The 19,441-nt window shown below is 37.4% G+C and overlaps 1 protein-coding gene and 1 long non-coding RNA gene across 2 annotated transcripts; one reads left to right on the top strand and one right to left on the bottom strand.

Moving 5' to 3' along the window:
- Window positions 1-6,313: 6,313 nt before the first annotated feature.
- LOC143417014 (uncharacterized) lies at window positions 6,314-10,000 on the bottom strand. Its single transcript, XR_013097246.1, has 2 exons — window positions 9,900-10,000; window positions 6,314-6,981 (listed from the first exon to the last, which is right to left on the bottom strand). It is a non-coding gene; the product is annotated as an uncharacterized LOC143417014 (long non-coding RNA).
- Window positions 8,217-10,243, top strand: LOC112429890 (galactose-specific lectin nattectin). The gene is made up of 6 exons (XM_024800833.2): window positions 8,217-8,272; window positions 8,367-8,443; window positions 8,828-8,937; window positions 9,038-9,172; window positions 9,459-9,570; window positions 9,902-10,243. The coding sequence occupies exons 1-6, from the start codon at window positions 8,250-8,252 to the stop codon at window positions 9,967-9,969; spliced, it is 525 nt and encodes a 174-aa protein (XP_024656601.2). The 5' UTR covers window positions 8,217-8,249; the 3' UTR covers window positions 9,970-10,243.
- Window positions 10,244-19,441: the final 9,198 nt, after the last annotated feature.

Below are 19,441 nucleotides of genomic sequence, written 5' to 3'. Positions count from 1 at the left end.
CTGGTTTGCTGGCTGCTTGGGGCAATCTGCTGTGGGAGCGATAGCGGTTGCTAACCTGTGGCCGCCCTGATTACACAGGCGTGGCTAGCTACAGGTTCATTTGAAGTCTTTTAGATGCTGGTATGGTTCTTGTATATGCATCTAGTTATCTCAAATCTCTAAATGATTTCACACTGTTTGTTCTAAAATAAGATGAAGCGAGAATCCTTGAAAAACTGGTAAGGTCAGAAATTATAGAGAATAATTCTGCATGTTCTTGAACTCTTGCCGTTTGCCTGCAAGCCAAAGAGTGGAGTAGAAGATGTTGTGTTAACTTTATTTTGCTTGTTTGTTAAGCATCTTGCAAACAGTTATATATTAACCAGTTAAAGGGATTTGAGACACCAGGGCTATTATATTTTTATAGACCAGTCACCACCCATGTAAAATCTAGGAGGACTTTATTTTTTTGTCTGTGAAACACAATATCATTCTCTTCTTAATAAAAGTGGCAGATAAAAGCATTGAGAATAGAGAATAAAATTTGTAATCATTACTTTGTTTCAGCATGGTTTGTATTACTACAACCAGTCACCATCTGATAACCTGATGTATTTCTTAAGTTAAACATGCAATTTCCTGTTTTAAAGCACTTTCATCCAGTTGAGGGAAACTGGTTAGTATAGCATGAAAACTATCACCCCAATGTGAACTTTAGGCCAGTTTTAATGTGACCAGTCAAAATTTTTGATCAATCACTGCAGAGGTGCATTTTTCCGGAGTAGTAGCATGTGCCTTTAAAAAAAGAGGAGCCACTCCAGATGTTACTTTGAAGCAACACGAGGAGTAGCTCAGCTGTTACCCTTCAGGTAAATTCAGCTTTCATTCTTATTTAGCAGTTTTTAAATGAAACAAACCAGAGCAGAATGCTAGAATTGGCTATCTTTGATTTGTGGAGAAGAAAAAGACCCAAAGGAAACAAAGATTAAAAAAATTAAAAAATACATTAAAAAGTTGAGTCTTTGGTGTTGATCTCTAGTTTCCAAACTATAATAAAAGAGAAGGAAAAAGTCAAAACTCCTTCTCCACCAGTTCTTTCAAAGCTTTGAATTTTTCAGTATGCAAGCAGGTGGCTTGGTGATGCAGGAGAGGCTGGATCTTTGCATGGTTAGAGGTCAATTATTGATGAATGCTGCACAGGACAGTGGTGCTGCGCCTTCCACAACCCTGAATTGGACAAGAGAACATGGAAACATGGATGGCATCTCATTTTTGTGTACTGGACATTTTAAATATGTGTTCCCCTTTCTTTCTTTTCTTTCCTACCAGAAATATTTTTCAGGTTGACAATTGTATATTGTCAATTTGTATTCATATTATACTGTATTGACTATTTTCTGGTAACATTTCTGTAAACAGACACTCTCTATTTTATAAATACAGGACAGGTTGGGCAATGAAGTACCAATTAAAGAAATTAAAAATACTTTATCATCATTACACTGAATTGTCACACAGTTAGTCTGAGAAATAAAATCTGCATACCTACTGACTACTTGTGAGATAAAGCAACAGAAACTAACATTGGAAATATAACGAGACGTTTCAAAATAGATCAGTCATACAGCAAAGTTATTAATGAGCTGTGATGACATTGAGCTGTGTTTGTTTAATAGGAGTTGGTAGCAAATGGAGAGGTGATTCTTTAACTGATACAGTGGCTTTGTAAACATTCTCATATTACAGTACACAGAGTGAATCATATATTATTATGTGAAGTGGCGCGATATAAATAAAACTGAATTAAAAATTGAAAGGAATCATCTGTGCTGTAGTTGTGTTTAACTCCTGCATCTCTGTGATCACTTCTAATGACACATAAATCAATGTTCAGAATTCATGAAGTTCAGAAGTCATGCTATTGCTGTATGTGAGAAACTGACAGAAAAGATCATTAACCTCTTTTTCTCTTCGTGTCTTTTGAGCAGCTGCTTTGATAAACTACTTTTGTTTCGATTGTCATGATCACCATTGCTCTCACTGCCTGTGTGTGAGGAAATCTGAATTCTGTTTTTATGTGAATGACGCCAATCTCCCATCTGTCTTTGGCACTGCTGTCATGTGTTATCATAATCTGTTATCATTCCAGCACTGAAACAAACTAACAGTTCACCTGTAATTCAGTTAGTTTGTAATCCATATGTCTGAATTACAGATGAACGTGATTGGCTAATTTTTCTGCATTTTTATTCTCTCTTTTGTTCTGCAGCTTAAGGAATGAGGTAGTGTGTGCATTACACCAGAGATTTGGGTTTTCTTCTGCTTTTAATAAGCCTGAATAAAAAGAATGCTTGGTACTCCACTCTATTTTGCTTGTAACTGTAGGGTTTTTTTTTATATGAAATAAAACCATTTAAGCACAAACATCATAAATTATCTAAACATCATATATTATCTGAGGAGTACCAGCGAGATATAGTCAGGGTCACCTTAATGCACAACTTGGGCTCTGGAACACAAAATCTTACCATTTATATAAAGAAATTTAAAACGTTGACGCACTGATCATCAGACACCTTCACTAGACAGTGACTAATAAATCAAGCATGAGTATGAGTACGCAAATATTTGTGGAGACTTTTTTCTGAGGTAGGGTTACACCGAAGGACTGCTTTGTCACTCACTCAAGGACAAATCCTTCATCGGATGCAATATTGACCTGTCAAGGATGTGCTTATAGTTTTTATTATTGCCAATCAAGCCAGTAAAGCAAGATGTTCTTACAGCATTTAGTCAGTTGAGCAAGGTTAATAAGGTTTGTATTTTTCCACATATGTTCAGCTTTTCTACATTATCATCAATGAATATAATCATGCATCTAAGAGGAAGGATTGACAGTTTGAAATAAGCTGTATTTTAAAGGGGCTACACAATGGAGAGCTAATCAACATATATTATTAAAACAACAAAGGTTATCACAGATTTTTGAAAGCTTGGATGTTTAGATGGATAAATAAGTGCAGAGATTAGAATATAAGTGCAGAATTCAAATATCGCTTCTGAACTTCAGAATTAATTCAGAATTTAAAAAAAATATATATATATAACCCATGTCTTCAGTTGTAAAAAATATAATGAAAGAAACCAATGTGATGAAGGAGGTGGTTAAGTTATTGACCTTAAATAAATGAATAACCAAAATGGTGCAAGTAAATTATTTATAGACAGAACAGTTAAAATATAGTAACATGAAAACTGTTTGAATTGAATGACTGAACAACCCTTTGGATTATAAAACAAAAAGAGAAAAATGTTTTTCCACAAAAAGTAAAGTTCACATAAACTATTTAAAAAACACCTTCTATGTGTTCGTTTAACTGGAGATTTGAACATTGTTTTGTGGGTCCAGTGTTTGTATGTGTGGATCTTGTTTCAGTTTCTCCAACAGTTCAGCAGTGTTGCCAGGCACTGTTATTTCCAAAGAAGAAAAATCACTGGTATTCTTTATAAAATACATAAACTGTATATCAGAGTAAAACAAGTTGTACTTACAAGGTGAACTTGAGTTTCTGCCTGAAATAAAAAGAAAAGAAATCAAAAAAAAAAAATTAATTCTGGAAGTAGTAACTTGGTGGAAATTGAGTATTTCTTATATAGCTTGTTTTTGCTCTACCTGATCACTCACACCATTTTATACAACATGCCTCATTAATCACAAAAGCTTTTTTTCTATAGTTAAGTGCTTTCTATCCCACATTCACACTACAGTGGAAACACTGGAGAACAACTTGGGGTTAGTATCTTGCCCAAGGATATTTGGCATGCAGACTGGAGTGCACAGGAATCAAACCCCAACCTTCTGATTAATAGATGTGCTACCTTCGTAGCTCAAGAGTTGGCAGTTCATCTTATAATCAGAAGGTTGCCGGTTCGAGCCCTGGCTTCGACAGTCTTGGTCGTTGTGTCTTTGGGCAAGATACTTCACCTGTTGCTTACTGGTGGTGGTCAGAGGGTGGTACGAGTGTCTGGCAGCCTCGTCTCTGTCAGTGCGGCCCAGGGTGGCTGAATGGGTGGACGACTGAATGTAGTGTAAAGTGCTTTGTGGTCCTTAGGGACTAAGTAAAGCGCTATACAAATACAGGCCATTTACCTTCTGAACCACAGCCACCCTATGAGATCATATCATTCTAATTACAAGGAATTATATGGCCACTACCAGCTCCACCACCATCATCAAGTTTGCTGACGACACCGTCGTGGTGGGCCTGATCTCTGATAACAACGAGACGGCCTGCCTGAAGGAGATTAGGAATCTGGAGAACTGGTGCCAGAGGAACAACCTCCTTCTAAACGTCAGTAAGACAAAGGAGCTGATAGTGGACTTCAGCACTAAGCAGGAGAGGAACTACCAGACCCCCGTCATCAACGAGTGCCCAGTGGAGAGAGTGGACAGCTGCAAATACCTCGGAGTTCACATCACGCAGGACCTGTCATGGTCCTGTCACATCAACACTGTGGTGAAAAAGGCCCGTAAGTGTCTCTACCACCTCAGACGCTTGAGAGACTTCCAACTGCCCTCCAAGGTGCTCAGGAACTTTTACTCGTGCACCATAGAGAGCATCCTTTTTTTTTTTTTTTTTTTTGCCTGACCCGTTTGGCTCTTTTGCCATCAGAATTGTTGTCTAAAGGCAAAGAAAGATGCCCAACGGATTTACTTTACCAAATTGACCATCCCAGCCTTGCCGTAATGGTCTATTTGATTCACCTTTTATTGTTTATTTTATTTTCACTTACTGAATACGGGACAGACTTGACTGGGGGAAAGAAGGGGAGAAAGAAAGAGGGAAAGAGAAACAGCTGAGAAGAGGGACGGGGGAGAAGGGCAAAAGACAAAAACCAACAGAATGGGCAGAGAAAAAAAAATGCATATATCAATAGAGAGCATCCTGACGGGAAACATCTTAACCTGGTTCGGGAACAGCACCATGCAGGACAGACGAGCTCTACAGAGGGTTGTGCGGTCAGCTGAGCGCACCATCCGCTCCGAGCTCCCTGACCTGCACTCAAACTACAGCAGGCGGTGCTGGACCAAGGCCAGGAAGATCGTGAAGGACCTCAGCCATCCTAACAACAGACTGTTCTCTCTGCTGAGGTCAGGAAAGCGATTCCGCTCCCTGAAGACCAACACAGAGAGACTGAGGAGGAGCTTCTTCCCGCAGGTGATACGGTCTCTCAATCTCACCACCACACAGTACTGACCCACACATACAGTTCTTACACACACACTGGACATTCTGGACATTGTTTTTCACTTCATCACTAAATCACTTTAAGCATATTTGCACTGCAGAAGACATAATGTGGATTGCACAACACTGGTCACTATATTCTTCATTTCCAGTTAATACTTGTACAGCTGCTGTTATTGTGTGTGTGTATATATATATTTATTTATTTATTTATTTATATTTCTTCATACATTCTTATATAGTTCTATATTGTGTATTTTGTTGTACAGTTATTTTATTTTCAACTTTAATTTATATATTTTATCTTATTCTTTCCCAGTTAAATTTACCCTTCATTCTAATTTGTGTTGTACAGTTATTTCATTTTTAACCTTAATTTATATTTTATTCCTTCCTAGTTAAATTTACCCTTTTTAATTTTTCATATTTATTTCCTATCTTATTCATAGCCTTTTCCTTTTTTGTTTTCTTTAGGTCACGAGCAGTTGTCCAAGCATTTCACTACATATCGTACTGTGTATGACTGTGTACGTGACAAATAAAATTTGAATTTGAATTTATTTTTTATTGCCTCAGTAGTTGGGATAATGGGCAATGAATATGACTGAACATAGGGAATGGGAGGAGCTGGTGACAGCATGAAAAGTCAAATTCTGTTGATAGCCAGAATAATTACAGTAAACATTAGAGACTGTTCATTTCTTTGTAAACAAACATGCAAACAGCAGGGCCTCATATAATATTTTCTCCCGCTCTTGTTGAACAGCTGGGTGGAAATGCTTAGAGAAGAGGAGCTAATGCTACTATCTTTTTATATTTAATGTTGTTTTTATGTTGTTTTAGTGCAACACTGGGGCCGTGAGAGCACTGCAGTTTCAAATTCTGGTGTATTATCTGTACATATGAGTTTTGCTATTAGGCAATAATTTTCTACATGGAAAGTCTGTATAATTAAAAGAAAGCTTTCTATACAACTTTGTTTTGCAATGTGAGCTTTACTTCTAATAGTAGAAGTAAATACAAATATTTTTTCTCTTATACTCGGTTTAATTCTGTTGAAAATAATGTCCCATTGGCAAAGCTAGTTGGTTTAGGCCTTTATTGATTTTCACATTATCTCTGAGCTGCAAACAGAAGCACTATTTAGGAAGGAAATAAATCTCGAACAGAACGAACTCTGAGAAATTCAAACATCTTCCGTCACAAGTTGGGGATGAGGTGAGAGTGATGAGAGAAATAAAGAGCTTCATTAAACACGTTATTGGGATAAATTCCTTTCACCCTCTGTGCAATACACAGACAACCTCACACAGGCACAGACACACACAGCGCACACTGTGGACACAGGCTGAGTACACACATGAAATGAGCACTACAAGCCTTGGGTACATTTGAGAGCTTCAGATATATAGAGTTACTTAAGGTTATTGTTGAGTGTTAGTAAAAGGCGTATACGTGACAGGCGTACTCTTTGACTTGAAATGTTTCTGAGGCCAAGGTAAGAGGGCCAGGTAGGCAGCCAAGATCAAGAAATGGACCCATCAGACCAGAATTTTTATATGTAGCAAAGAGTAGCACTTTCCATTATGAAGGACATTTGAAATAGCAGTGGTGGCTTAGGCCAGAATACGAGCCACTCTTCCACGGTACTCATGTGGTTCTGGGGCACACCACTTCTCCTGGTTGCCTGGTCCACGTCTTTGCCTTTCACCTTGAATCATGTACGCTGAAGGCTGTACTTTCCATGTCTCACCTGTGTGGACAAAACAAAAAGACAAAAAACAAATCAACTGTTAGACAGCCTATATGTTTGTCAGCAAGCTGGCTTCATTGTCCTTATTAGTGTCGCAATAAGGACATAGCTAAAGTCTTGTTTTCCTGAGCGAGTGATTCCGTATCCTCTTCTGAATTGCCTCCAACACTTTTATGGCATACAAACATTAGATTCATTCAGAGACTATAAACTGCCCAAAGACTGATTATTTTTATTAGTCACTTTCCCAAGGAACTTTTGTCTCAACTCCTGAGTCTGCCTTTTCTCAGCCTTTTATTGTTTCAGTTTTGAACTCAGTCAGTTAGCTGTCCTACCCCATGTGGGGTTACACCAGAGCCTGTGCCTAACCCTGCACTCATCCTTGCTCCAATGGTCAGGGTGGTCAGGACGCAGTCTATTGTTGCATCCGTACCTGTTCCTCAGGTGAGAATGACTACTGTCCATCTAACCTCTGCACCCACACTCTCCCAGGGTAAGGGAATCCTCCAGTCACCAGAGGAAGCAGCTGAGTTCAACCCCTGACTATGCATCCAGAGCTGTCAGAGTATTCAGAACACCTAGAGTTCCCAAGGTACTGTAGGAGAAATATCAAATGACAAACACAGACTCAGCAGAGACGTAAAGCTTCATTTTATCTTGCAAGAGGACTAACAGCATTCAGAGTCTATGCAGAAACCTGAATTGGGGAAGTCTGTCACTCTTTTATACACTTCTCCTTCCTAGATGAAAATCATTGTTCATTGGTGTACTAATAGACAATCTAATGACTTTTATTTTACATGGAAGTCATTCCTAACTGTCCTTTCCTGTCTCATTTTCCAACTGGCTGTTCGCCGAATTACTCTTCAGGTTGCTCCTCAGTTTCAGGTGTGTTCCCAGTCAGAACTGGGAAGAAAAAAGAAACATACTGTTGGCATGTTTTGCCAACAGTATGTGTGGATAATGATGAGTAAAGGACAAATACATTCACCATGCAAAAAACGAAACAAAACTGTGACACAAAGATCAGGTGATGTATCTCTTTGTTGAGTCAATGTGCATAATTAAACAGCAGTGGAATTTTATCTGGGTGGAGGTAGAAAGGTTGTTATAAAGTGAAATACAAGAAAGCATGGAGCTAAAATAAATAACAGTGTATTTTTAGTGTGTTTGTTCCTGGTTTTGAGTCAAGATCCAGAAACAGTATATAAGTGCTGGTGTCAGGTTTGATCAGCACCTCCACACTTGAAGGCTGAAGTTACAAGCTGATGCTGATAAGAAGGAAGATAAGGTATTATATCAAAGGCTTGCTGGAAACTGTCAAATTACTGTCTATCTTTTCTTTAATAAACTACCAGCCACTTTAAATTTTCTGATTTGTGTAGAGATACTAACATCACCATGAAGCTGCTGACTGTGTCTACACTTCTGTGCGCAATGGTGGCTCTGGGCACTGCTGCTAGTGAGTATTCCAGTATGCTGTGCATCATCTATACATCTTATGCATGAATATATTAAACTGAAAATGAATGACCAAAATCAACATTTGCTGATGTAATTTGTTTAGCACGTCGGGGTAAAGTGGCCAGTAATGGGACAGAGGCATTAATTCCAGCAGGTCACCCAAACTAATCACATTTTTATCATTCTGAACAGAAGAAAGAGTACATCAGCTTTCCTCTGTCAGTTTTACATAAATTATTTTTCATGTATGATGGACAAGTACATTTATAGCTAAAAAAAAAAAAGTTAATCTTTAACACTTAAACATATTTTTCATGAATTTATATTTTAACATTTTTTTCTTATACAGTAAAGTAACTCAATAATCTTTGATTGCCTTCAGGAGGACATCATGTTGAGAAGAGAGCAGCATCTTGTCCAGGTGGCTGGACTCAGTATGGGAATCGATGCTTTCTCTACAATAACGATCAAATGACTTGGGCTCAGGCGCAGGTAAAGGCAGTGGTCTAAATTTATCATTTATTCTTTGTGAAATCTTAAATCTTTCTGTTTACGTTGTCATTTCTATGAACTCTGTTGATTTCCATTGTAGAGAATCTGCCGAAACATGAATGCAAACCTGGCATCTGTACACAGCTACGACGAGTATCAGTTCATTCGACGCGTCATATCTAGTGCCACTCATGAAAGTGGACTAACATGGATTGGTGGCTCAGATGGTCAACAGGTATAATTTCACTTATCATTATTCAGATGACCCTTCCCCATTAGCAAACACTTGGTGACAGAGGCGAAGAAAAACATTTTTTAACAGAAAGAAACCTGAGGCAGAACCAGGCTCAGGGATTAGCACACATCTGCAGTAGATAAGGAGGTCTTTAAGATCAGATGGGATCTGATTTTTCAAGACTTTTAAATTCATTCTTGATAGTATTGTCTATAACTGCACATTTAGAACTTGGAACTGTAGCTTAATTTTAAGTGTATTCTTGTCTGCTTTTTCTGTTTTCTAGGAGGGTTACTGGTTTTGGATCGATGGAACCTCTTTCACATTTACGCAGTGGTGTCGGGGAGAACCTAACAACCATAGGGGAAACGAGCATTGCTTGCTGGTGAATTTTTCAGGTAAACCTTCTGTGAAATCCCTAAAAGTACAATGTATGAGCACTGTAAATGTTAAAGAAAAAAAGAAACAATACCCACAATTCCCCAAATAATTTTTATGCATTTAATGTGACAAACAGTAATGTGTGACAGAAATGTAAAACAAGTAGTGTCATTTATTTTTAACAAAGACAGCAGTTCAATTTTTTATCATATTGAATATTTACATAGTGTTTTGATGCAGCAGTAAACACATGTGGTGCTACTGTTATACAGAACAAAATATTTAGATTAGTAATCATTTCTCCATGTGATTATGATTTCAGTTCATTCTGATTTTATCTACTTACAGGAAGCAAGTGTTGGAATGATGGGACATGTGACAGCCGATTCCCATTTATTTGTGTCAAGGCCATCTGATGATTCCTGGGCTGTCATGAAGGTGTGGCCCACCTGACGACAAAGCAAATACTCTAATATATCACAATAAGAATCTGGTTCTGATTTGATTTACTTCTTTTCTTTTACTGTAATGCTGCATAAGGAATGAAGCGACACGTGACATAAACTGGAGGATCTCTTTTATCAGGAGCAAATTGCATGTGTACATGAAAGAATGCTTTTAGCAAAACTTTGTTTCCCAGAATGAATTGTTGTTTCTCATCTTCTTCATCATTAAAATCTTAAGCATTGAATCAAACTGGTCTGTGCATTTAAATGCTTAATACTGATGAGTGTACTCTTAAATTTCACATACATCTGTACTGTAAAATCTAACTAGTTCTCTGAGCTCAAAAAAAACCCAAACATATGCAAACGTGTTGCCTAGAAAAAAAACTAACACTTACTTAAGATGACTAAGTTAGGACAACTTAATCATTGTGAGTACAAAGGACCAGAGATGACTTTTTTTTTCCCGAGTGAGCAATACTAAGTGTTTAACCACTGAAAAAGATTTCAAATTTAAAAAAATATATTTTGTGGTAGCTTACTAGTTTCAATTTTGCTTATGTTTTATCATCCTTGAACTTGAGATTTGTAGTAGAACACTTGAACACTATAAACACTATAAGTATAGCTCAGAAAAATTAACAGCACTTCTTGTAATGCAGTTAAACTCAGTCCAACTGTGATTTTCAAATGCAAAAAAGTATGATATCTTTGATATCTTTCCATTCTGAAAGGAATTGTGTCTGCTGGTGCTTGAGAGGCAACAGCAGGGCCACCACTGTCATTCTTATCACATGAGAATGAATCAAAATCAGGGTCCTTCTCAACACAATCCTCTGTCTCTGACACATTCTCCTCTGTGTCACTTTGACTGTCAAAGAGTTGTGCCAAAACCTCACTGACAGTAAAGCTTTTCCCAGAGGACATTTTTTTTAGAGAGCATACAGATTGCAAAGTACACAGTGCGAGTAATGATTTAGATAGAAGGCTCCCTTATTTGGCTTTAGCTGTCAATGTCCTTGCTGAAAAATCCTGCCCACATTCCCCCTCACAAGAAATATCCACTCTGATACTTGGATGTGAACAACTCGCAAGCCACACTGTGGCAAATATCATAGTCCTCATGGGAATGTTGTTGGAGGCTGTGGAGAGCCGGTCCAGCCATCGCCTGCAGCTTCACTGCTTCCGCTGGCGGCTCTGGAGAGCCCTTGGTTCTTCTTACCTTGCCTTTCCCGTGTTCTGTGTGTTTTTTCCAGTCAGTCATGTCTCAGTGTCATGTCTGCGTTTCCATGTCTGTCTTGAATTTCCTGTTTTACTTTAACAGTCATGTGTGAGTGTATTCAGTTTTAAGCCCTCGCTGTCTTGTCTCATCAGATTTGGTTCAGACTAAGTTAGGGCAAGTTGTTCATTATGAGTACATGATATTAAGATAACTTGATTTTTCTGACTGAGCAATACTAAAGGAATTCCACTGACATAACATTTTTTAATGTAACTGTCATGGTTCTAGGTCATTTTGACCCAGCATTTTCAGTTTCTTGTATTTTTATATTTATCTGTATTATGGTTTATGTTCTGATTCTTTAGTTAGCTGAATATTATAATTCTATGTTTCAGTTTGTTGTGGTTTAGGGTTTTGTTTTTAGGTTTTGTGTCTTGTGCCCTCGTGTTTAGTGTAGGTTTAGTTCAGTGTCAAGTCTGTGTCTGAATTGTTTCTTGTTTCCTATTTTACTTTGAAGGTCCATGTCTTATTTCATTGTATTCAGTTTTGCTTCCCCCCGTCTTGTCAGGCTTATCAGGTCCAGCTGTGTTCCCCAACTGTGTGTAATCTCCCTGTGTTCTTCTGCGTGTATTTAAGTCATGTCTACTTTTGTGCTGATTGCTGGTCTGTCTGTGTATCAACCGTGTGTTCTCCCTGCTGTCAGCCTTCATGTGCCATCGCCCACCTTCCTTTGTGTTCAGGTTTGCTGTTTAGTAGTGACGGGCAGATGAAGCTTCATGAAGCACTGAAACTTTTCATCCAATTGGTTCACCCCAGCGCAAAGCTTCTTGAAGCTTCATTTGCTCTAGTAGGACACCTACTGGACGTAAAAATATTAGTTGGCATGAATTTGAAGAGTGTGGCCTTTTGCACACAGCCTGTAAATGTCAACAACAAAAGCAGTGTGTAAAACATCTATATTGTAGTGATGGCAGTATACTGTGTATATTTATACTGGCAGTATGTAAAATGATTATTTGGAAATGCTTAAAATGGAAACAATCATTTACTGTGAGGTGAGGTGTGGTTGGGGTGTGGACAGTGACAGTGACATCAATGACTTTCTGCATCGTTTCTGGGATGCTTAGGACTCATATTGCACTGCTGGAAATAGTTTATTTTGATGCATATGCTGCTTTTTTGCAAATTTGCAGTATAATATTTATTTTCGTTTTTCCTGCAGTATATAAAAATTGGTGTATTTGAAAAATAAAACTATGAAGACACTCAAAATAAATTTCCTGTGGTGGGAAACTATTTTGTGCAACTTTTTTGTATTTACAGTTTTGAGGGATAAGCCTCTTAAATTTCTCTAACTAGAAATATATGTTAAAAAAACAAAAACGATTTTCAATTTCTTTGTAGTTTATTGCACTTTTTTGAAATTTATGTAATTACTATGCACTTAATGCATGCATATTATTAAAATTTGGGCTATAATGGTTGTATTGATGTATAGCAACTTGAAATGCTCCCAAAAATGGCTCCACAGCATGTAAAAATATAATATAAGCTCTGGCGGACTTGGTTCTATGGTAGGTCTTAAAGGGTTAATACAGCTTTTTTCTTTCTTTTTCTCTTTTTTTAAGCCAGTTTATTCATTTACCAGTTGATTTATTTACGTGCAAACAGGACAGGAAGCCTGTGTTTAAACATTACTCATGGCACATTCTCTAAGAATAGTCATACATTAGAAGGGTTGATCAATGTGTCCTCAGATAATCCCCTCTGCCTGCCCTCCCATGGGTCTAACTGGATACAGCTTTGACCTCTCTGAGAGAGTCTGTTTGATCATCTTCCTGGGCTAAGCTGCCATCACATCCTGACCACCGTTGATAGGCCCAGCTGGTTACAGGAAGTGGTGAGCTTATAGACTGCACAGTCATGTATTGCGGAATAGTCTGCACTGCAGAAATATAATAATTGCAGTGCTGGGGTTTATGTACTATGATCTAATTTATCTTAGCTGTATTCCACCACTCTTCTGTTAGTGAGAGATTATGACAAAACCCTGTTAGCACTCTGAGTATCCCCTGTGAGCACCCCCACCCCCACCCCTTTGCTTTTTCATATCTGAAGATGAAACGAAATGTCCCTAACTGACTTAAACCACCTTAAGCAGCAAAAGGATCAAATTTGCAGAGCTATTTTTAGGATTTCTTTAAGAATTTATTTTGTGGTAAACTGATGACGGTATCGCTCAGGTTTCACAGAGCTTCATGTAAAGCAGACATTAATAAAAAAAAAAACCTTTGCTTCCACAAGGAAGCAAAGAAAAAGAAATGGTTGAATAGCACAAAAAGGTGAATTGCGTGCTTGGCGTTGCACATCATGTGAGGTATTACAGATTAGGTTGCTTCCCTGTTCCCATTTTGTACACATTAACAACATTTGTACACATACTATGTTCAAGGAAATAATAAATCTGTCAAACACCTGTACTGGCACTTTGTATTTAATCATTAGTTATGATTAATTTCTGATTCTCTCCCATAGTGTCTTCGTCCCATCTTCCTCCCCTCCCTGAGCCTTGCTCTGCCAGAGGTTTCTTCCTGTTAAAAGGGAGTTTTTCCTTCCCACCATTCCCAAATTGCTTGCTCATAGGCGGTCATATGATTGTTGGTTTTTTTTGTTTTTCTCTGTATCTTTACCTTACAATATAAAGTGCCTTGAAGCAATTGTTGTTGTGATTTGGGACTGTATAAATACAATTTTATTTCATTAATTTATGCTCTGAACTACTAATTAGTCACAATTTTCTGCTTGTCTCTTGTCTCCTTTTTTTAAATCATTGTAAGGTAAATGGTTTTTATCTTGGGAATGTTAAATAAAAAACAGTGCTTTTAAAGACTAAATAAGTAATTGCTTGGGGCAATCTGCTGTGGGAGCGATAGCGGTTGCTAACCTGTGGCCGCCCTGATTACACAGGCGTGGCTAGCTACAGGTTCATTTGAAGTCTTTTAGATGCTGGTATGGTTCTTGTATATGCATCTAGTTATCTCAAATCTCTAAATGATTTCACACTGTTTGTTCTAAAATAAGATGAAGCGAGAATCCTTGAAAAACTGGTAAGGTCAGAAATTATAGAGAATAATTCTGCATGTTCTTGAACTCTTGCCGTTTGCCTGCAAGCCAAAAAGCTGAGTAGAAGATGTTGTGTTAACTTTATTTTGCTTGTTTTTAAGCATCTTGCAAACAGTTATATATTAACCAGTTAAAGGGATTTGAGACACCAGGGCTATTATATTTTTATAGACCAGTCACCACCCATGTAAAATCTAGGAGGACTTTATTTTTTTGTCTGTGAAACACAATATCATTCTCTTCTTAATAAAAGTGGCAGATAAAAGCATTGATAATGGAGAATAAAATTTGTAATCATTACTTTGTTTCAGCATGGTTTGTATTACTACAACCAGTCACCATCTGATAACCTGATGTATTTCTTAAGTTAAACATGCAATTTCCTGTTTTAAAGCACTTTCATCCAGTTGAAGAAAACTGGTTAGTATAGCATGAAAACTATCACCCCAATGTGAACTTTAGGCCAGTTTTATTGTGACCAGTCAAAAGTTTTGATCAATCACTGCAGAGGTGCATTTTTCCCAAGTAGTAGCATGTGCCTTTAAAAAAGAGGAGCCACTCCAGATGTTACTTTGAAGCAACACGAGGAGTAGCTCGGCTGTTACCCTTCAGGTAAATTCAGCTTTCATTCTTATTTAGCAGTTTTTAAATGAAACAAACCAGAGCAGAATGCTAGAATTGGCTATCTTTGATTTGTGGAGAAGAAAAAGACCCAAAGGAAACAAAGATTAAAAAAATTAAAAAATACATTAAAAAGTTGAGTCTTTGGTGTTGATCTCTAGTTTCCAAACTATAATAAAAGAGAAAGAAAAGGTCAAAATTCCTTCTCCACCAGTTCTTTCAAAGCTTTGAATTTTTCAGTATGCAAGCAGGTGGCTTGGTGATGCAGGAGAGGCTGGATCTTTGCATGGTTAGAGGTCAATTATTGATGAATGCTGCACGGGACAGTGGTGCTGCGCCTTCCACAATCCTGGATTGGACAAGAGAACATGGAAACATGGATGGTATCTCATTTTTGTGTACTGCACATTTTAAATATGTGTTCCCCTTTCTTTCTTTTTTTTCCTACCAGAAATATTTTGAAATACTTTGAAATATTTTTCAGGTTGACAATTGTATATTGTCAATTTGTATTCATATTATACTGTATTGACTATTTTCTGGTAACATTTCTGTAAACAGACACTCTATTTTATAAATACAGGACAGGTTGGGCAATGAAGTACCAATTAAATAAATTAAAAATACTTTATCATCATTACACTGAACTGTCACACAGTTAGTCAGAGAAATAAAATCTGCATACCTACTGACTACTTGTGAGATAAAGCAACAGAAACTAACATTGGAAATATAACGAGACGTTTCAAAATAGATCAGTCATACAGCAAAGTTATTAATGAGCTGTGATGACATTGAGCTGTGTTTGTTCAATAGGAGTTGGTAGCAAATGGAGAGGAGATTCTTTAACTGATACAGTGGCTTCGTAAACATTCTCATATTACAGTACACAGAGTAAATCATATATTATTATGTGAAGTGGCGCGATATAAATAAAACTGAATTAAAAATTGAAAGGAATCATCTGTGCTGTAGTTGTGTTTAACTCCTGCATCTCTGTGATCACTTCTAATGACACATAAATCAATGTTCAGAATTCATGAAGTTCAGAAGTCATGCTATTGCTGTATGTGAGAAACTGACAGAAAAGATCATTAACCTCTTTTTCTCTTCGTGTCTTTTGAGCAGCTGCTTTGATAAACTACTTTTGTTTTGATTGTCATGATCACCATTGCTCTCACTGCCTGTGTGTGAGGAAATCTGAATTCTGTTTTTATGTGAATGACGCTAATCTCCCATCTGTCTTTGGCACTGCTGTCATGTGTTATCATAATCTGTTATCATTCCATCACTGAAACAAACTAACAGTTCACCTGTAATTCAGTTAGTTTGTAATCCATATGTCTGAATTACAGATGAACGTGATTGGCTAATTTTTCTGCATTTTTATTCTCTCTTTTGTTCTGCAGCTTAAGGAATGAGGTAGTGTGTGCATTACACCAGAGATTTGGGTTTTCTTCTGCTTTTAATAAGCCTGAATAAAAAGAATGCTTTCTACTCCACTCTATTTTGCTTGTAACTGTAGGGTTTTTTTTAAAATATGAAATAAAACCATTTAAGCACAAACATCATAAATTATCTAAACATCATAAATTATCTAAACATCATATATTATCTGAGGAGTACCAGCGAGATATAGTCAGGGTCACCTTAATGCAGAACTTGGGCTCTGGAACCCAAAATTTTACCATTTATATAAAGAAATTTAAAACGTTGACGCACTGATCATCAGACACCTTCACTAGACAGTGACTAATAAATCAAGCATGAGTATGAGTACGCAAATATTTGTGGAGATTTTTTTCTGAGGTAGGGTTACACCGAAGGACTGCTTTGTCACTCACTCAAGGACAAATCCTTCATCTGATGCAATATTGACCTGTCAAGGATGTGCTTATAGTTTTTGTTATTGCCAATCAAGCCAGTAAAGCAAGATGTTCTTACAGCATTTAGTCAGTTGAGCAAGGTTAATAAGGTTTGTATTTTTCCACATCTGTTCAGCTTTTCTAGATTATCATCAATGAATATAATCATGCATCTAAGAGGAAGGATTGACAGTTTGAAATAAGCTGTATTTTAAAGGGGCTACACAATGGAGAGCTAATCAACATATATTATTAAAACAACGAAGGTTATCACAGATTTTTGAAAGCTTGGATGTTTAGATGGATAAATAAGTGCAGAGATTAGAATATAAGTGCAGAATTCAAATATCGCTTCTGAACTTCAGAACTAATTCAGAATTAAAAAAAAAAAAATATATATATATATATATATATATATAAGCCATGTCTTCAGTTGTAAAAAATATAATGAAAGAAACCAATGTGATGAAGGAGGTGGTTAAGTTACTGACCTTAAATAAATGAATAACCAAAATGGTGCAAGTAAATTATTTATAGACAGAACAGTTAAAATATAGTAACATGAAAACTGTTGGACTTGAATGACTGAACAACCCTTTGGATTATAAAACAAAAAGAGAAAAATGTTTTTCCACAAAAAGTAAAGTTCACATAAACTATTTAAAAAACACCTTCTATGTGTTCGTTTAACTGGAGATTTGAACATTGTTTTGTGGGTCCAGTGTTTGTATGTGTGGATCTTGTTTCAGTTTCTCCAACAGTTCAGCAGTGTTGCCAGGCACTGTTATTTCCAAAGAAGAAAAATCACTGGTATTCTTTATAAAATACATAAACTGTATATCAGAGTAAAACAAGTTGTACTTACAAGGTGAACTTGAGTTTCTGACTGAAATAAAAAGAAAAGAAATCAAAAAAAAAAAGAAAAAAAAAAGAATTAATTCTGGAAGTAGTAACTTGGTGGAAATTGAGTATTTCTTATATAGCTTGTTTTTGCTCTACCTGATCACTCACACCACTTTATACAACATGCCTCATTAATCACAGAAGCTTTTTTTCTATACTTAAGTGCTTTCTATCCCACATTCACACACATTCACACTACAGTGGAAACACTGGAGAACAACTTGGGGTTAGTATCTTGCCCAAGGATATTTGGCATGCAGCCTGGAGTGCACAGGGATCAAACCCCAACCTTCTGATTAATAGATGTGCTACCTTCGTAGCTCAAGAGTTGGCAGTTCATCTTATAATCAGAAGGTGTCCAGTTCGAGCCCTGGCATCGACAGTCTTGGTCGTTGTGTCCTTGGGCAAGATACTTCACCCGTTGCTTACTGGTGGTGGTCAGAGGGTGGTACGAGTGTCTGGCAGCCTCGTCTCTGTCAGTGCGGCCCAGGGTGGCTGTGGCAACAATGTAGCTGCCATCAACAGTGTGTGAGTGGGTGGACGACTGAATGTAGTGTAAAGTGCTTTGTGGTCCTTAGGGACTAAGTAAAGCGCTATACAAATACAGGCCATTTACCTTCTGAACCACAGCCACCCTATGAGATCATATCATTCTAATTACAAGGAATTGTATGGCCACTACCAGCTCCACCACCATCATCAAGTTTGCTGATGACACCGTCGTGGTGGGCCTGATCTCTGATAACAACGAGACGGCCTACCTGAAGGAGATTAGGAATCTGGAGAACTGGTGCCAGAGGAACAACCTCCTTCTAAACGTCAGTAAGACAAAGGAGCTGATAGTGGACTTCAGCACTAAGCAGGAGAGGAACTACCAGACCCCCGTCATCAACGAGTGCCCAGTGGAGAGAGTGGACAGCTTTAAATACCTCGGAGTTCACATCACGCAGGACCTGTCATGGTCCTGTCACATCAACACTGTGGTGAAAAAGGCCCGTAAGTGTCTCTACCACCTCAGACGCTTGAGAGACTTCCAACTGCCCTCCAAGGTGCTCAGGAACTTTTACTCGTGCACCATAGAGAGCATCCTGACGGGAAACAGTTAAATTTACCCTTCATTCTAATTTGTGTTGTACAGTTATTTCATTTTTAACCTTAATTTATATTTTATTCCTTCCTAGTTAAATTTACCCTTTTTAATTTTTCATATTTATTTCCTATCTTATTCATAGCCTAATGGGAGGAGCTGGTGACAGGATGAAAAGTCAAATTCTGTTGATAGCCAGAATAATTACAGTAAACATTAGAGACTGTTCATTTCTTTGTAAACAAACACGCAAACAGCAGGGCCTCATATAATATTTTCTCCCGCTCTTGTTGAACAGCTGGGTGGAAATGCTTAGAGAAGAGGAGCTAATGCTACTATCTTTTTATATTTTATGTTGTTTTTATGTTGTTTTAGTGCAACACTGGGGCCGTGAGAGCACTGCAGTTTCAAATTCCGGTGTATTATCTGTACATATGAGTTTTGCTATTAGGCAATAATTTTCTACATGGAAAGTCTGTATAATTAAAAGAAAGCTTTCTATACAACTTTGTTTTGCAATGTGAGCTTTACTTCTAATTGTAGAAGTAAATACAAATATTTTTTCTCTTATACTCGGTTTAATTCTGTTGAAAATAATGTCCCATTGGCAAAGCTAGTTGG

The sequence above is a fragment of the Maylandia zebra genome, linkage group LG3 (assembly GCF_041146795.1).
Source record: "Maylandia zebra isolate NMK-2024a linkage group LG3, Mzebra_GT3a, whole genome shotgun sequence".
In the NCBI taxonomy this organism is placed as follows: Eukaryota; Metazoa; Chordata; class Actinopteri; order Cichliformes; family Cichlidae; genus Maylandia; species Maylandia zebra.
This window is presented reverse-complemented; position numbering and strand designations above follow the sequence as displayed.

What these genes read in the sequence shown, in the direction of transcription:
- LOC112429890 (XM_024800833.2), top strand. Translation starts at nt 8,250, where the DNA reads ATGCTGATAAGAAGGAAGATAAG. An exon ending in TGACTTGGGCTCAGGCGCAG is followed by an intron (nt 8,938 to 9,037) that starts GTAAAGGCAGTG and finishes TTTCCATTGTAG; the next exon opens with AGAATCTGCCGAAACATGAA. An exon ending in CTTGCTGGTGAATTTTTCAG is followed by an intron (nt 9,571 to 9,901) that starts GTAAACCTTCTG and finishes ATCTACTTACAG; the next exon opens with GAAGCAAGTGTTGGAATGAT.